Source organism: Labrus bergylta, chromosome 20 (genome assembly GCF_963930695.1).
Source record: "Labrus bergylta chromosome 20, fLabBer1.1, whole genome shotgun sequence".
In the NCBI taxonomy this organism is placed as follows: domain Eukaryota; kingdom Metazoa; phylum Chordata; class Actinopteri; order Labriformes; family Labridae; genus Labrus; species Labrus bergylta.
Window position 1 is genome coordinate 12,439,514 of NC_089214.1, and position 18,935 is coordinate 12,458,448.

The 18,935-nt window shown below is 42.0% G+C and overlaps 1 protein-coding gene across 3 annotated transcripts in view; it reads right to left on the reverse strand.

Annotated features, from left to right (window-relative positions):
* rttn (rotatin) overlaps nt 1-18,935 on the reverse strand; it is a 31,190-nt gene that overhangs the window by 2,735 nt on the left and 9,520 nt on the right. For 2 of the 3 annotated variants that reach the window (XM_065948694.1, XM_020646340.3), the window contains exons 20-46: nt 18,222-18,307; nt 17,492-17,609; nt 16,746-16,842; nt 16,563-16,628; nt 16,278-16,469; nt 15,321-15,563; nt 14,607-14,763; nt 13,126-13,292; nt 12,334-12,553; nt 11,348-11,476; nt 11,069-11,179; nt 10,498-10,656; nt 10,123-10,200; nt 9,431-9,629; nt 9,233-9,330; nt 9,032-9,119; nt 8,469-8,670; nt 7,975-8,065; nt 7,466-7,616; nt 7,062-7,199; nt 6,056-6,258; nt 5,754-5,859; nt 4,112-4,209; nt 3,822-3,899; nt 3,192-3,318; nt 879-1,060; nt 105-378 (exon numbers count right to left, since the gene is read on the reverse strand). In XM_065948694.1, the coding sequence (XP_065804766.1) occupies nt 105-378; nt 879-1,060; nt 3,192-3,318; nt 3,822-3,899; nt 4,112-4,209; nt 5,754-5,859; nt 6,056-6,258; nt 7,062-7,199; nt 7,466-7,616; nt 7,975-8,065; nt 8,469-8,670; nt 9,032-9,119; nt 9,233-9,330; nt 9,431-9,629; nt 10,123-10,200; nt 10,498-10,656; nt 11,069-11,179; nt 11,348-11,476; nt 12,334-12,553; nt 13,126-13,292; nt 14,607-14,763; nt 15,321-15,563; nt 16,278-16,469; nt 16,563-16,628; nt 16,746-16,842; nt 17,492-17,609; nt 18,222-18,307 (3,858 nt within the window). The remainder of the gene's footprint in view (nt 1-104; nt 379-878; nt 1,061-3,191; nt 3,319-3,821; nt 3,900-4,111; nt 4,210-5,753; nt 5,860-6,055; nt 6,259-7,061; nt 7,200-7,465; nt 7,617-7,974; nt 8,066-8,468; nt 8,671-9,031; nt 9,120-9,232; nt 9,331-9,430; nt 9,630-10,122; nt 10,201-10,497; nt 10,657-11,068; nt 11,180-11,347; nt 11,477-12,333; nt 12,554-13,125; nt 13,293-14,606; nt 14,764-15,320; nt 15,564-16,277; nt 16,470-16,562; nt 16,629-16,745; nt 16,843-17,491; nt 17,610-18,221; nt 18,308-18,935) is intronic. The other variant, XM_065948695.1, reaches the window with a different exon arrangement.

Consider the following 18,935-nt stretch of genomic DNA (forward strand, 5'->3'; position numbering starts at 1 on the left):
AAATGCAAACTCGAAAACACTCTTTTTTTTTTCATTCTGCTCTTTAAACACTTTATAATCCCAATTGAAGATCCTGAAAGTTAACCCTTTCTTCCCCTGCATACCGTTGGCAAGTACATGCGGCTTGTTGGCGGGGCAGAAGCAGAGGTTGTGAAGAGTGAGCAGAGCATGGCGTCGTTGCGGTGCCAGGTCTGCCAGCAGTTCCAGGGCTCCGGTCACCCTGAGGATACTCAGCTGGCCGTCCTCTGTGACCGAGAGATTGACCAGAAGCCTCAGCCACAGGCCCAGCAGGCTCCCACTGCCACAACTTACAGATGTGGCCTTCACACTACCCGCCTTAGGGATTGGCACTGACAGGAAAGCTTGGAGGAAGTTATTCTGAGAATGACAGACAAGGAAGCAGACATCATCGAGTTAATACAAGAGTTTGAGAGACGTGTGAACAGATCATTAAGAGCTGCTCCTAAGTATAGAAAATATATTTCCCCAGCCAGCGCAGTGTGAGGGCGAGATTTTGGACAGCTTAAGTGCAAGAGAAGCTTATGTCATTTATAGCTTATGTCATGTATCTTTATTTAATTCTGTCACACTGAATATCTCACTCGTGTTAATTTTATTAAACTTGTTAAATGGTTTTTCAGAGCCAATTGAGATGACTTTAAGAAAAACTGCTGAATCTAAATTTGTTTCATCTAAAAAAAATCAATTACAAAAAAGATTCATATATTGTGGTGGGGGGGATGACGCTGAAACATCCTGAAAACAATGTTTCAGATTGCACTCTGTCAACACCAATCATTACAAAGTCATGCATTATTGTCTTCATCTATATCTTTGACATTATTTGGTGTACGTCTGGTACTGTGTGTCAGCCTTACCTTTTGCAGCAGGCCTCTGCAGTCTCTGGACATGGCCAGGTTAGCCAAGAGAGAGAAAGCTAGCTTCTGGACGGGGCTGCTGTCTGGAGCGACCCCTGAGGCCAGCCTTATGATGGAGTGCATCAGGGTGCCTTTAGATCCGGCTGCAGCACCCGGACCACCGCAACAGAGGGAGCTGCACGCTGCAAAGGAGGGAGAAAAAAAAAATCACTAATACTTGATCCACATTTTTTATTTTCTAAAATTCAAATTGCAGCAAAGTTGACACAAGATTTACCAATAATGTCTTAAGTATTAATTCCACTGTTGTCTCTGTATTATCCTGTCTGTTTATGCACTGTTTGCAGCTCTTGTAGACACAGAGAAAAGTCCAGAATAAATACAGTGTTACATTTAGCAAAGCGCTCTCTTCTCCTTGCTTTTGGAGCTGCCCTTTCTTTCTGTTTATCTTAAAGCTAACTAGCTGGAAAGCCAGCAGTCCCAGTAGCTTCAAAAACAAAGACTGACCCGCCCGGCTGCACGGCTGTCTGCCCACAATACCCAAACATGCATGCATGGCTCGTTTTGCTGAACAAGCCGTCTAGCCGATTGACAAATATGATGGAGAAGAGTAGACGTCTTGCACAAAGACAGAATGAACAGCAAGATGTATCTATTTAACTTAACAGTGTTCAAAATCTTTTTTTGAAGTAGCAGTAAGGTCTTCCATGTACATCCAGATTGCTCTAGCTGAAAGTCGTTTCATCTTTTTACTGTCTTTTAATCATCATTCACCAGCACAGCTCTGACTGATGATGAAAACCGTCTCTTGACTCTGGGAGGGAGGGATAGTATTAGGCCCGAGGCAATAGCTGCGATTGATTCTATTACAACCCCATTCAGAAATGTAAACACAAATTTGTAACATACAAAAAATAGAGAGTCAAATAAAAACATCTCTGTTTGGGAACCACATCCACCGTCAGTGTAACTGACAGGGCTAATTGCTGCAGTTGGAGTTTAAATACAAATTGAACAGGACACAGTGTGACGCTGATTGATGTTGATTATTGGAGAACATGGCAGCTTATAGGTTATGCTCATCCTGGAATGGTTTAGCCTACAACGTGCTGGCACTGTGAGCGGGTGTATGCTGATGATAGCCTGAGGTTATCTCAATACCTGTCAAGATGGCCAGTCTACCATAGAATTGACAAGAGAGCTCTACTTGATAATGGATCTACTCCTCTAATGAGAGTTAAAGGCCTTCCCACTGCTAACACAAATCTCATTAATTCGTTTTGCAAACATATTGGATTGATCATTTCATAGAAGTGTAGAAAAAAAAAAACAGTTTTTTTTTTCTTCTTTCTGGCTGTCTGTAGGAGCAAGTTTTGGGGCTGCTACAAAAATAACTGTGAAAATATGTGTGCCACAGACAAAAACAACAATCTAACTTGAACTAGCAGTACAAACAAAGCCTTGGATGAAGGAGGTAGACTAGAGATGAAACAGTCAGAGGAAATGTAGCCTTCTCCCGAGACGCAATGGTAGCCTGAGGGTGGATGGTGTAATACTAAGCCTGGCTGCATGCAGCCTGAACACAACCTGCTGTTCGGTTAACCTTTAGGGAAATACTGTGCCTGACTTCACTGATTTCTGCTACCTCACAGCTTGAGCATACGAGGGGTCTAAAGCGAGTGAGTTTAGATCAGAGCACATGCACCCACTGAGGATCCGGTGCCAATCAAACAGAGGCGCACAGAAAGACACAGACACGTTGCACATGAAACTTCCTTTCACTGATGAAACTGATTTCAGTTGCACAACTACACCAGTCACACACACAAATGCATAAAAGGCACCATGAGCTGTTTATCAAAGTCAAATTTCCCTACTGTTTCCTCCCAATGAATCTCTCCTTTTCTCTACTCGACAAGCTTTTTTTTCTGCAAGTCTTTGTCTGTTCTCGATTCTATGTACACAGCTCCTACATTTGCATGATGGAATACCAACATCTCAGGCAATACAGAGACGCTCTGTGCTTTCCCACATCATCTCCAACTGGTCTGACTCCCAGTGCCATACATACAGTGAGACAGCCATGCAGCCTGACCCCTGATCATGACAGTGTGCCTATTGTGACTGGCAGGCGAGCAGGCGCTGCTTGTACAGTGAGACACAATGTTGTTCAGCGGTCGTTTTGGGAGGACAATGGGGCTCTTAGTGTGAAGGGTGCGTGACTCAGACGGAGGCGACGGGCAGGCATGAGACAGGCACAGTGCCTGCACAAACACATAAGACATACAGACAGACACACGCGGACAAACAGACCTGTGGCGCAGTTGGCCGTGTAGACACACAGAAGTTCCAGCACCGCCTCCATGGTGGGGTCGTCCAATAGCAGCCAAGGCCAGAGAGCATAGAGTGCCAGTGTCAGACGAGCATCTGTGGCCACCGTCTACACACACACACACACACACACACACACACACACACACACACACACACACACACACACACACACACACACACACGCTTAAACTAGCACCAAAATAGCACACTTAAAAAGTAATATAAAACATTAGAGAAAGCCTAATTTATACGAATGCACAAACACAGATGGAAGTAATCAACATGAATTGCTTTAGTGTTTTTGTAAGTGTGCAGAAGAAAACACACAGGGAGTAGAAAATAGCAGGGTAAACACAGCAGTTGAGTGTCCCTGGCTACTTAGTCCAAGGTAACCACCAGTGACTAAAAGGCCACTTAAAAAATGAAAACCAGTTAATATGCCTCATAAGTAATGCCATTACAGGGTTTAAGAAGCTAAACTTGCTGACATGTTAGCAGGACTGTGCACATTTAGCTGAATCTCATTTACAGGCTCAGCATTGGTACTTTAACGTTCCATTAAAAAACAATTAGCAGAGGGGAATTAAAAGGCAAGGCGCAGAGGCTCACTTTGCATTCATCGTTGCGATAAAGAGCGCTCCGCAGGATCTCCACAGTCAGCTTGATTTCCTTTAAACGGCCTTCTTCCTGATAATACAGAAAGACACAACAAAGAGCATTATGTTCCCATGTTCAAGATAAAAACACACTCTACGCTGCTCCATAACAGCAAGGAGACTTACTGCTGAGAACTACAACAGGTATTCATAATATTTATCCCAAAAAAAGAACTCCTCCATGTAAAATAAAAAGAAACACAAACTGCTGAGGCTGGAAATTTCCATCCGGTCTCTGCTCACCTTTTTGCGGTGAGATGCTTTCCCAGGGCGGACCGACTCCAGGTGGAGCTGAGACTGAGTTTGCTTCATCTGCTCAACACAGCTGTCAATAAGACCAGCTGGAAAAAACAACAACAACAACAACAGATAGTCAGTTTTTAAAGTGTTACCTGATCATTTTAACGTCAAATGTTATAGAAGGAACATTTCTAATCTTGCATGTATTTCTGCAGCAAAAAACTGTTAGTGTCAATCATAAGGCCCATTCCACCATAAATTGGTCTGAAGAAAAGGAGAATGAGGTTAAATCCTACTTGATTGCATGGATTGCAAAATGTAAAGACACTGGACATTTATAAGAAAATATAATCACTCATACAAGCACTGCTACTGCTCTATGCGCATTTGAAGCGCCCACCAGAACAAATTCAGTTTTTTTAATTTGAAAAAGTGACTTGATTTAATGTAGTCTCTGGGGAAGTGTTCCCACTGTTTCTAGCTTATTAAGACTTATAAACATTCCCATCTTCATATTTGGTCTGTAGCTACACTTCTCTCCTTACTTTATTTATCTTGTTGACCTCGTCTTAGATTCTCACACTCGTAAAAAGCATCCGTAAAGAAATGACTCTGAAGCCCTTTTCACACATCGACTCCTGACATTTTCTAGATAATTCCAGGCCTTCAGGTTGTGATCATTTCAAGAAAACACTTTTCACACATGCACCTCACAACTAGAGATTATCTTTGCCGCACACACTCTCACACCTCAACACACTCCTGTTGATTAAGGTGAAGAGGTGGCTGGGTACTAGCGGTACAGAAGGAAGAGGAGGAGACTTCAATAATAGTGAGTGTTTCTGGGTAAATATTGCTCCAATGTATTTAAGGACATTTACAGAATACAAATACAGCATAAGAAAACAATAGATGACAACCAAGGCGAGCAGTACAGAGTATAAAGCAGCAAACCTATGCTTAATGTCAACGTCATCACCTCGCCCACCTGGTCATGAGTGTTCTACACTAGTGATTCCTAAAGGGGGGTCGAGACCCCCAGAGAGTCGTGATCGAGATGCCTTCCACAAAAACTAGTAAACAAATTTAAATAATTTAAAATTGTATATGTTACCCATTATTGTAAAAATGGATAGAAAAAAAGTAGTTCCATTTCAAATAAACTACATAACTAACTGAAATGAAAATGAAATGAAAGTGTAAAAACACTTTAAATCCTCCATCTCCAGGGACAGTGGCGGTCTTTTTGCTGTCATGAGATGAAATGTTTAGGAACCCCTGTTCTCGGTATTCATGTGCATTAGTTAGATCGAGGAGATGGCAAAACAAAACTCCTCCTGTCAGTGATAATATTTTTTTAGAACAAGGGAAGAGGGCTAATGTATCTCTCTTCACTGTGTCTAGTGCACTCTCAAAAAACAGCTCTAAATGATGTTGTATTCTATCATGAATGGCCTTCTTGTAAAAGACGTTTTAAAAATAGATATCTTTTCCACTAAATAATGACATTTTGAGTTCATACGAAGAGTCTTTTACATGATATGTCTTATGGGAAGCCACAAGACAAGCCGGCGACCCACTTAAACATTTCAAAGTGTATGCAACAGGTGACAGCTTGACTGTAGCCTGAGGTTTGGGGTTTTACCTTTGGCTGCATGGATTTGAGCGGAGGGGCTGCAGGCTAACAGTGTCATCAGGGTTCTGGCTGTCAGCTTCTTTAAAGGGTCCTGAAGGGTCCTCTTCTCAAAACTCTGGCATCGGCAGTGAAGGAGGAACACAGTGTTCAATCAGTCCACGTAATCGCACACTCTTGAAAGTTAGCATCAAAGTTTTGGATTGCCCTGAGCACATACACTGGTGTTGTATAGAAAAGTAATCAAGTTTAGTCACAGTGAACTCCTGCTGTGCACCAGGGTCTAGACAGACTACCCCTGCGCCTCCACCTACCTGCAGTAACAGTTCACACAGCTGGCTGGCTGAGTGACCACTCACAATGTCAGACAAAGCTGAGGCAGGTTTAGAGTTTGAGGTCGTGACCTCTACACCCTGACTCTTTGTCTCTTCTATGAAGACTGCACAGAGAAACTGCAGAGCCACTGTGTGAAGAAGATGATCTGACAGCTTCTCATTCACACACACAGATAATGTTCCTGCACACACACACACACACACACGGGGAAAATAAAAAAAGAGCAAGTTGGTAAGAGAATACTTTTCTTTTTTAAAGAATGACACAGCAATACACTTAATCACAGCGTGACAAAATGGCAAATTTATAGTTGAGATCCCTCGACAGTGCTGTATTTCTCCATGCACTGGCAGAGAAAACACTAATCATTTGAATGTGTATGCAGATATCATCAACATGTACACACAGAAGTAAACACACACACAAAGGCTCAGCATTCATCTTTCACCGGACTCATCAGATTCCTCTGCTGTGCCATTAATCACAGAGGAAGATGAGTGGGAGGAGAGGAGGTGGTTTAAGGACAGGATGCAATTATCAAATCCTAGCATCTGTTCAGGGAAGTTAATACACACAGAAATGATGCAATGATGTGTGTTAATGTGAGATTTCTTTTTTTGTAACACAATTACAGCTGCACAATTATAGCTAAAGTGCCAATCCTGATTATCTAGCGAGTTATTGCAATCAGCATAATTATCCTTATCACGATTATCAGTCTTTAGGTTAAGTAAATAACGACCTTTATAGCGTGATGTCATCATGTATAAGATCTCAAAGCTCAGAGGGATGTTGACAATATAAATGTCTCCAAAAGACAATAAACTATAATTATGAATTGTGAGAAATTATCCATAATGGATGATTTTCAACCTGATTTTTTTGCAGCCTACAACACAATAATTAATTTAGTCACTCCTCCCCTCCCACACACACACACACAGGCACACACACACACACAGACAGTGCAGAGTATCTGTGTACCTGCAAATGTCCGCCAGCGTCTCCCCAGCGCAGCAGAGACAGATGGGTACGACGCTGAGCTGTCCCTCCTCACCAGAGTAGCCAGGAGCATAAACACGTCTGCCCAGCACACACAGACTGTGTCCCGGGAACCTGCATCTGAAGAGGGAGAGAGTGAGTCACAAATTTTATGACACGAGACAGACACGACGCCACACTGCAGAACACACCGCAGGGAGGGACGAACAAATGTCAGAATGGGGCTTGCTTTTGTAGCATCGTTAAAAGGTTTTTAACAAAATCAAAAGGGAGACACAGATCATGCATTTTTAATCTTAAATTTAAGGAAACATTTTGGAATATACTCCTGAACTTTATTCTTTTAAACTGATGACTTCCACTTGAATATAACTTAAAGTTCTGACCTAATCCTGTGGTATCCAGCATGAGCACTGCCACAAGAGTCCCTAACAGCTGTTTCAGGAAGTCCATCTGACCAATCAGCTCCTGGCTCACCATGACACATGACTGCAGCAGTTTGGAGAAGCTGGACAGGAACTGAAGTAACGTGACAAACTAGAGACATGTAGAAAGAAGCAGAGTTCCAGCATTTACAACACGTGCGGAAGGACACGTTGCAAAGATTTACAGAACATCTGAGGTTAGAGAAAAGGTGATAACGGATGTATAGGGAGAATAAGTTCTTCCTTTGAAAGCGTTAATATTCCAAGCTTGCAAAACAATGCTTTGAGTTTAAGCTTGTTAAGTATTCCACCCACACTGAAATCTGGAGGTGCCCTCAGACAACCTCTCGCTGCACTGAAGCTGGCACTGCGCCGTACCAACCCACATTTTTTTTTGTGGTAAGTCACACTAACAAAAAAAAAAGTTGAAAAAAAAACTCTTCAGAGCTGTCTTTGAGAATGTTTCTCACCTGGCTCTTGATGTCTTCTCTCTCTCCTGGAAGGATGTTGGGCGTCTTTAGCTCGTTCAGACATTTCTCGATAGGACCGATATCCAACAGACTGAGAGAGAAAGATGATGGAGAATGTGAGTGTTTGTAAGAAGTATGAAGAGGTGATCAGGGTAAGAGTGAGCATTCATTCTCTACAGCACCATAAATATATAGATTTATCCACATCATCTATAATTATGATTTTAAAAAATTACCAAAATATATGAAAGTGTTAATTTTATAAGTTGTAGATGCTCCTGATGTCCTCATAACTTACGTTACTTTACCATTAAATAGCTTTTTATTCACTTCAATGCAAGGAGAAAGGATTCATGCAGTTTAAACTGCGTGTACATTTGCATATTTGGAATAAAGAAGATTACAAAAAAAAAAGTCTACCGCAACCATTCCTTGACTTTTCTTCCTGATTAACACATCAGAGGTGGTTGTTGTGTGTGCATGCAGCCTCTCACCTGGCCAGTGCCTGGAGGAGCTGGTTGTGTCGCACAGCAGTGAGGGTGGACTCTGGCAGGATGGCCAGCAGGTTAGCCAGCAGGCCACAGTGGGCCGCCATGAGTTCAGGAGTAACCATGACAACGGGCTCCATGGCCAAGGGCTCGCCCAGTCGGGAGTCTTGGGAGGTGACCGCGTCGCTTGTGTCTGTGTCGCTTTGGCCTGTGAGACACAACAAGAGAGCAGATAGAGACATCTCCAATAGCTCACTGTTTGATTCTCTTCTGTGTGTTGCTAAAGATGCTGTGACCACATAATAAAAACATTAGAGAGAAAACAATGGAAAACAAGGCACTGCTTCTTCAATTTGATATGTAAGACGGAGACATAAATAAACAAATATGGAGAATGGTTCCAGTTTGTTTGCAAGCGACCAAAAAAACATTCACTGCTTTTGAAATAATGTGAAAGTATATTTGGTATAAATAATAAACCATGCTCTGTTACTTTAAAAACAAGTGTGTGAAAACTCCTATGCACTTTTTATTTCACTGAATTAAAGACATTTTTGTCCTAGCATTACCTTGGGCCGTCAGTCTGCTGGTCGGGGTTTCTTCTGTGACGCTTAATGGAGACAGACTTTTAGGGGTGTGCGGTCCTGAACCTCGAATCTGTAAACAACAACGACATGCAGACATGAGGATCCAGATGGGACTTAATGCAGCTATTCATTAACAACGTGCAGGTTTGTGTGCATTTTTTTAAGGCATGAAGCATTGCTGACCACAGTGCTCGAGGTGGAGAGGGAGCTGGAAGGTCGGCTGGAGTTTGCAGTGGGAGCTGGTGGATCACATTTCCAAAACCATAGAGAGTTCTCAGAATCTAGACCAACAATCATTTGTTAATTTATACTTGAATCCTCTAAAGTGCAATCCATTTAAAAAAGGCCACATGATCTAATCATCATAAAACCAACACTTACCCAGTGAACTGCCCCCTTGAAGGCCTGGTCCTCCAGTGGAGCCGGCACGAGGCTGCAGATGGAAAGTGTACCTGCCTCTGTAACAACTGGAGGCACAGACAGCCACATGCTGGAAGTACTGACAGTGGTAGAGCAGAGCCTGAAGCGCTGGAAGACCCACTAGAGACACACCGGACTCCTCATCGTGAACGCATGGGTGCTGGGAGACAGGAGAGTATGAGAAGGATATAAAGGGATGAGTGCACATGAAAATGTTACTGATAAATGTATCAGAAATATCTCAAACATTTTCACACAACCTCAGTTTGCCTTTCTGTCTTTCTCAAGCTTTTGTCAAATAAAACTAGATCAGATTATCTTAAACAAAAAGCATTGTTTAAAGGTAATAATGAGTAATATGGATCTATTTTCTGCTTCTGGCAAATAGCAAATAAGGATGATGATTTTTTTGATGATGAGGGTTTAAACCTCATTATGTTACTGGGAGAGCGGGGGAGGAGGGGCTGCACCCCCAGTAGAGTTTCAAAACTAGCAAACCCTGTCTGAACTATGCAGGACTCAAGTAAATACTTGGTTTGGTAAGAGAAAGAGGAGAGACACAAAGAGAAACTGAAGGATAGGGAGAGATAAAAAAAAAAGAAAACACTTCATGGTCTATAAAGGCTTTTTAACTGGCTGGCAGAGCTGCTGACCTGCCAGTGGGAGTCCTTGGCCTCCTCTGCGTTGGCAGGCATGGGCATCACCAGCAAATTCTGCAGGATAAATGCAGCCTGGACACACAAACAAACACAAAAAAAAAGTTGCGCACACACTAGGTCAAGTGAGACTGCATCAGCAACAGTGCCATCTGCCTGTATTTGACTGGTAATACACAGAAGTCCAGCCACACTCACTGACCACAAGAAAACACAGTACTGTTCAGTCCTTAAAACAAGGCAATTATTGCTTTATCATGTATCAGTCATTTCTATAACTATAAATAATAAACAGCTCTATATTTAAGCTCAGAACATCTCAGAAAGGTGTTTTTTTTTTTTTTTTTTCACGAGTGGCACTAAGAATGATACCTCTCTGCGGACCATGCTGCTCTCCTGCTGATCCATGAGGATGTTGAGCAGCGTGCCCCACAGACCTCCGCTGATGTTCTGACAGCTGGCACACAGAGCCTGGCACCCGCTGGGCACCGAGGACAGAGCTGCACCCAGACCCAAACTGGCACACCTCACCTGAAACGAGAATTCAGGTGGGTGTTTAGAGAAAAGAGAAGAGAGAGTTAAATGTACATCTTAAGACTAGAAATAAGTAGCCTTCAAATTTGTACGTGGTGGTTATTCATAAGACTGGCATTTAAAGCAGAAATGGCAGAGTCAAGGGAGCCTCTTTAGAGTGACTTGTGTTGGAAGTTATTTTCGGAGACAGACAGAGGGTTTTGGTATGACATGCCGTCATTTGCTTCTTTTTCTCTGTGAGTTCTGGAACAAATCTTATGGGTTTCATTACGTCCCAAATGTCAGGCCTCTTGAAACTCAATTTGATGACAGAGAAAGTTATTGAAGTAGAGACGAGCAGTGAGCAGCTAAATATTGAAGACTGTAGTGTCATAAATGTTGTTTCTGTAAGTGTAGTGACTGTCCGTACCTCCTGATCTCGGTCGACCCAGAGTGGAATGAGCCAGGCCAAACCAAGCTGAGAGGCACTACCCTCCTCGGCAGCTGCCTCAGTCCCCAAAGACCAATGAACTATGAAGTCCTGATGAAGACAAAATAGAAAGAAAAACATGCTCAAGGTTGGTTACATTTTAAAATGTTTTCATGGAGTCTGGTGAAGAAAGGGGGAAAAACTCCAGTACATGAATCGGATCACTGATTCCTTTGTAAGCAGCAGTATCTTCACTTACAGGACATTGTTGACACTTGCCTTGTCTGTGGTGTCTGCCATCATCTCATGGGAGAGGTGAAGTAAGCAGACGACAGCGTTCTTGGTCACACCTTTCCCCATGAAAGAGAGGGAGTTGCCTCCCCACTCTACATAGAAAGAGGAGATCACCTGCACAGAAGGTCACAAAACATATTTGTTAAGTGGTTTTATCACAAGATGCTCCTGCTTTCTGGATCGTTGTCATTTGAACATCCAAGACGGCTTCGGTTTAGTGTTTGCTGTATGCGACTCACTGCATCCTAATAAATACAGCAGAGACTAATTATTTAGCTTTGATTCTCGCCATCAGGATGTGGAAGTGCACTGAAGAGCTGATGAAGAGAGAGAGAGAGAGTGGCCTAAGGCTGGCTGAGCTTTAGGGCCCTACAGTGCTGAAAGTATCAGGTGAGAGGTCGGTCAGAGGGTGGAGGGCATGGGGGTCAGGTATCGGATTGTAAGATCGAAGTAGCCACCAGAGGGTTCAGACTGAAAAGGAAACTAACCCTCACTCTTTATCTCATGTTAATCAGAGCAGCCTGTTGAAACAAACCAAACCAACATGAAAAGGTATTGTGCAAAGAGAAGAGTCGATTCCACAGGGGTCTTCATTCTCAATCAAAAATGAAAGTTTGGACACCTCTGTGCTGAAGACTGCTGTGCAAGCTGGTCTTCACTGTGTTAGGTTATTGTTTCACGGACTGTTGAACAACCGAACAGATGGAATAGGCAAGCTTGATTAATCTCATCAGCATCTTCTCAGTGTGGCATATCTAATCAATGAGATTTTTTACCTTTTGCAATTCATGTCCCGTAACCATATTCTGCTTCATTTTTAATTAATTCCTCAGAAAGCACTCTGCTTTGCCTTTTATTCATTTCTGTTGGCAGTCTTGGCTCTTGTGAGTCGGCATGCTTCGTGCATATGCCTGTGCAACACATGAACATATGCACACGTACTCAGCAGACACAGAACACTGCTCACACACCTCTAAAAGACCACTGAGATACTTGGAGCAGAGGGACATGGGCTCCAGGTCAGGGCAGTGGGAGCTCCAGCCAGGCTGGGCAGTCAGGCTGACCATGCCCTGCAGTGTCCTCTCCAGGCTGGGAAGGCCGTAGAAACGCGGGGCGTCGGACACCCGCAGGCTCTGAAGCAAACGGACTGCCAGCTGGCTCTTGAAGGGGCCTGCTAGCGCCAGACAGAGCCTGGACAGAAAGGAAAGGACAGAGTGAGAGAGAGAGTGAGAAATACAGACAGGATGGTTGATGCAGACAACAGACAAAAATAATAACTCTAATGCAAATTCTTCATCATGAGTAGGTAATGCTTGTATGATGCTGTCAATTTTGATGTCTGAATGACTAAGCAAGCAGGTTTTTCATCACAAGTTATGTGAAAAATAATAAAACATTCCCTACAGTGGAAAAACATTTCAGTAACTTTGTTTCTTCCTGTTGATGTTAATTCATTTTATAACCGCACAGGAAGGCTGAATAGCATTCAAATGGAGTTCATTCACCTTCTCCGAGCTCTTACAGAGTAAAAATAACTGCGCTTTCATTCATTTCTAATTTAGAATTCATTAGAATTGTAGAGATTCCAAGGCATAATGCCAACAGAAAAGTTATGCCTCTGTGCCCCTGAACTACAGCAGCATTTAGAGCAGAATTTAGAGCTTATTATTTGAAAAGCAGAAAGGATGCTACTGCTACCTTTAAGAATTGAATACATTTTAAATGAGTACCTTAGCATTAGGGCTAAGCTCTGTCATGCTTACCTGTCAGTGGTGTGTGTCAGTCTAAGGAGTAAGATGTTGAAGAAGCTGGTCAGCTCTCTCTGAAGTCTCTGGCTGACATGGTTCTTCAGTTCCTCCAGCTCCCCTGAGTTTTGAGTGGAGGTCTGTGTCTCCACACCGAGCAGCAAATTTAGAAGGGATGCAGCCTCCTAGATGAGCGTTATATGAATGGACACCAACATTTTCATTACATTTCTAGGATGTCTATTATTTATAATTCTGACATTTTAGTCTAGTTTTTTTTAAAACTGATCTTAGTATTTTTGATGTCTTGTATTTGTTAGTTTTTTGTGTGGTGTTGTGACTGTGAATGCAGTTGCTGCTGTGACGGTGTAATTTCCTGCAAAGGATTAATAAAGTACCCATCTATCTATCTATTTGATTATTTTTGAATATGTGGAATTGTTTGAAACTTTGATTTACTAATCTTGGCTAGCAAAAAATACATTTGTGAAGGAAAAAGAAAACTACAAGCTGAAATGAGAGAAATGAGTAATAAGTAATGAACAGTACTTTGTTATCCGCATGCATATTTAGTCACATCTTTGTCTTTGTCTTGATGGAACTAGTAACTTAAGTAGATTATGAAGTATTGATTATAAAAAAACATTCTATCTGCTGATTTTTTCTAAATTCTAACAAACTGACCCATGAAAGGAAAAGGTTACCAGCAATGTTTCAATAAGCATCACGCGCATACTACGGGCTATATTTCCATGCAAACCCCAGCTCTAGGAGTGCAAAACATGCAGAATTTATTTCTTCAGCAGTGCATACGAAGAAGATAGTTGATGGGAGTGAAGAGAACAACAGATGTTCCTGAAACAGCTCAGTAATTACAGAAAAGTCAGAGCAGAGCTGTTCACCCCTACCAGGCATTCAATCTGAGTCTGCTTCAGCTGCCAGGGGAGGGCTTATTGTTTACACACACATTAATGAGGAAGCCAAGGTGAGACTGATTAAATCCTAAAAGTAGCTCTCGCTGCTAAAACAGTGCAGTTTTCCTTCTCCTCAGGCAAAACGTATGACTCCAACTTTGTGTTGAGAGCTCAGGAAATGATCTGTGCTGCAGGTCTGAGGTGCCACACTGTGAAACTGTTTTCCCTGTCGTTATGAGACAGTACGGCTTTTCTGATGGCATGTGACTTGTTTTGATTACAGGTATATATAACCCTCTGTGTTGGAGAGGAGAGAGCCTAACCAGATTACTAGCGAGCAGAGATGCAAACACAGATACTTCATTTGTACATAGAAAGACAGCAAAGACAAACTACAAGTGCATTAAAACACATTAAGAAAAAAATATACGGATGAGATGGCTGCTATTTTGCTAATTTTTCTTTTGACTGCATGATCCATGGATTTTACAACCATGGCTCTGTAACACAACCAAGCAGGCTACAGGATGATAGAAGTGAGGTTTAGCTGGCGTTGCTTGTCCAGAAAGTGTGAATTATTTGTACCTGGTTGAGGAGCAGCTGCAGTATCCAGCGCAGGTCCTTGTCCTCGGAGTCAGATGTGGACTCGGTGTGCACCTGTTTGAAGTAGGCATTCAAAAATGCAACAATGCCCACCAGCAACCTCTCATCCTCGACACAGGCAGGACGCACCTTGAGAAACCTTCAGGAAAGGAAGAGAGAGAGACCGTGTCAACAAGAGGAAGAGAGCCCTGTGAAAGGAAAATCCTGGTGATCATTTAATACCTTTTCTTGGTACAATTACTCAAATATGACCATTACGCTTAATTTCTATTGACAAACTTTCTCAGCATTGTTCAATTCTTTTACAGGTAAAACTTTTGGCTGAAAGAAAATTCAAAATAACTTCAAAGATCTTCAATAATGTCACTCGAACGTTTTGGTTCGAAGAGAAATTATGAATCAATCCCAGACTTTAGTGAAGCTTTAATGCGCATATCAGGCACTTTAAAAGGTAAAAAAGTAAAGAAAATAAAGAAAACCTGGACGCCCTAATTGCAATAAAAGAAAAAAGGCTGGCAATTCAAGAAATTCATGAGAAATTCTACAAAGTAAGACAAACACATGAAGCCTTTCTTCCCTTTATGAGCAATGGAAAACATTTAGTTGACAGCAGTAAGAACAAAGTGGAGAGGATCTTGCTTCTAAGCATTGAACCTCAAATAAATACATGGTACATTGACATCGTATGGGTAGTACCTGGTCACTGCTGCCTGCCAACTGAGGGACTGGAGAGTGTCTCTGCAGCTGTGTGTGGCAACTTGAGGGAGTGCCAGTCTGTCAAAAAGCAAATAGAGGCTGAGCCTGGAGAGGGCAGAAGTCACCGAACTGTGTCCCGCTGCCATGACGATGGCCTGGATGCAGTCCTGCAGTGCAGCAGGAAGGTGAACCGCCTGCAGGGACAGAACCTGGGCTTCTGACAGCCTTAAGTCAAGATGAAATCTGTGGGGGAACAAAATGTAAATGCTTGATAATATATGTGTATTTCTTAATTGGCATCATGAAAAGAATACTAATGCCTGTATTAATAAACACATTTGATCAGCAATCCAAAGGGATGAGACATTTATAAGTCATCCACAGAAAGATGTTTTCTGAGCATTACATATCACTGTATCGAGCAGAAGCACGCATCATTGCAGCTACGACAAGAAGCAATGTTCAAGGAAATAGTCAAATGATGTCAAAACAATATGGATTCAAACAAAATTGCCTTGAACTTTAAATACGTCTTCTTGTCTCAATTAAAGCACTGTATGAAATTTACTTCCAGATGGATTGATCCATCTATGACACATTCTAAACCTTTTTGCTGTAATCAAGCTGGTAAAATCTGTGCGAGAGACATCCTCATCTGTTTGAATTAGGTCACATTAGAAGTAAATGAAGACAGATGAAACACAAGACGTAATTCTTTAGTGCATTTCTCCATTAAAGAGAACATTGCAAAAGAGTGATGTGTAGCAGGATTGTTCTACTTTAAAATCCTGCAAAGGAATTATGATTCTGATCAGTTTCTCCACCATCCAACTGTTTCCTCAAACTGAAACCAAAAATGAATAGCAAAGTGCTAATGAGGACATGGACATTGAATAGACAGATTCAGGATAGTTTGAAACTATTCTTAAGTCTAACTATGTTCAAAAAGGTTCTCACTCATCAACATTGGTTGAATGGCCTTGAAGCTCTTCAAGCAGGTTGTCCATCCCGGCATGCCATGCGGTATTCCAGGCCACTTGTAGGGCTTGGCGGGCAGGCGCCAGGGTCAGCAGGTCAGAGGAAGAGGGCAGGACGCAGCAGTAAGGGCTGACAGCGTGATGAGTCGCTGCCTGGAACGGGATGTTGAACCTGGAAATTTTGGAGAATTGTAAACTGCTGTTGAGAACTTGATGACCTAAATATGAATGACAGCTGTTTTCATATTTTAACCAATCAGCTCACCTTCGTGTTACAGACAGGGGAAGGGAAAACGGAGCGAGGGACACATCTGTGTTGGAATTGTCCGACCTGATATGACATCAAAAACAGGAAGCACAACATTTTTTTTTTATTATTATTATTTTTTAAACAGGCACATTTATTTTAGAATGATGGGAAGCTCTGAGAGAGAAACAATAAACTCACCAGACTTCAATGCTTGCAATTTCATCAAATAGAAGCAAGCTCATTAGGGCAGAAATCTCACTCCCATTGCCTTTGTTCTCCTTTAATATCAGGGATGCTATAATGAAGACAACACATACACAACTTAATAATAACCGCACCCTAAACTTTGTCTCTCCATCTCATCAGCAACATTAAAGTACTTTTAGAGACTCAGGACTCATTTCACCATTAAAGTGCTGAAGCGTACAATGATAGAGCCAGCCAGGCTTTGTTTACATTAGGACAATATGGTGACTCTGAAATGAAGCGTTCATGCTTTGGACTGAGTTGTAATAAAACATTTGGCACATATTTTGCATAAAACCTATCTCTTGAACGCTCAAAAAAGAATATGTCTGCCTAAATCTGTGGGGAAAAGTCTAAATATATGCAGGCAGTCACATTCAAGTTAATTAAATACAAATGTATTTAAAATATTTGATAAATAATTAAGCTACAAATTATACAACAATGTGAGTTACGTCATACATTGCCAGCATCAGCACTGAAGACAAAGCTCGAATAAAGCTATGTGTGTTTTGTTGAGCTCCATAGCAACAAGTTGCATCATGCTATAATACCACCTATTACAGAGTGACATAAAAACTGTGCATCAAAGAATGACTTGTCAACTCCATTATTTTTTTTTATTCAAAGAATATGCCCCCAGGCTGCACCACACAACGTGTATAGCTGTTACTTAATGAGTTGTCTTGTGAACGTACCCCTGAGCACTGTGAGGAGCAGGAGGTTGCGCTGTGCCAGGCTGTGCCTCAGAGCTGGATCTGAATACACCAGCTTCCTCAGGATGCAAGCACAAGGCTCCAGCAGGCAATCTGAGCTCTGGGGAAAAAACAGCAACATTCGCACTCAGTGTCTAATTGCAGGGAAAACACAGACACACACACACACACACACACATTCTCTTTCTGTCTCACACATATAAATGCACACGGCCTCGTTACTGTCTCTTCACATAACATTAACTCAAATTCAGTGATTACGCAGGTTGCAGGCAATCGAAATAAAGGGACAGATATGACTCGCAGACATCTCCTTTACACACTTGTTAGCTGAGAAAAGTCATCCTGTTTGTGTGTCCCTCCACCTCCATGTAGTCAGTAATGCTGGACGTTTAGCCCTGTAAGCAGCGTCTGATTTAAGGCCTGGGAGTGATCAACAGACTGCAAGAACTAGACGGCTAAAATCACTGCTGACCAAAGCCTGTCTGACACTATTAATACAGGCCACTTCATCCTTCTATCATGCAAGCTTCAGTGGGTTTCCTCTCCATCCGCTGGCAACACATGTACTCACAAGAGTAGGAAATGTACAAAACTGGGAGCACATGTTACTGCATTTATGAGATACGGGGGTTTGTTTTATTAGGCTTCAACAGCAATTCACTCAGCACACATCTATTCCTCACTTTGCCAAAGCAGGTTTTGTGTTTACCGTGTTGCCGTTTACACTCTCCATAATGAAAGAAATGACTTTGTCGGTAATTCCAAGATTCTTCAGCACTGGATGCATTGTGGTGTCTGCAGGGAAGGTAGCAGAACAATTCAATAAACCGACAACAAACATTTGCATATTCATCTACTGTTTGTTTTTTGTGGTTGCCTAAAACATATGGTGGTGGGAAGGCAAAAAAAAAAAACACATCTGCACTCCTTGCAAATTCTACATCTCACAAGGGCAGATTTCTAAAGATATGTTGTGGAGGAGAGTTTCATTTGGGTCTTTGAACCCTCTGTTCGGGTGGCAGATAACTTAGGCAAATACTTCATTATAAAGTATCAAGCCTAATAAACTTCTCAGATCAACTTTTAGAGGAATTTCAACTATAAGCAGCTGGTTGTGCTTGAAATCCTCTGTACAGATTTGTAAGAACTTGGAGTTTAACTTAGTAAAATAGAAAATATGTTTTTGAGGGACCATAAATACACAGGTTAGAAGAGGCCAAAAGCAAAAACATGTGAAAATCAATGTGTTTCTCATTCAAATCTGCCTCTTAATGATCACACTGATTAGAATGGACAAAGTTTTTGGAGGAAAATGGACAGAAGAAGACTTTAAATGATCCTTATCAGCCTATCCAGAGGCAAGCTTCAGCAAGGAAAGGTGTTGAAATAATACATGAGTTTGAGGAAACTCAAGTATACTCTA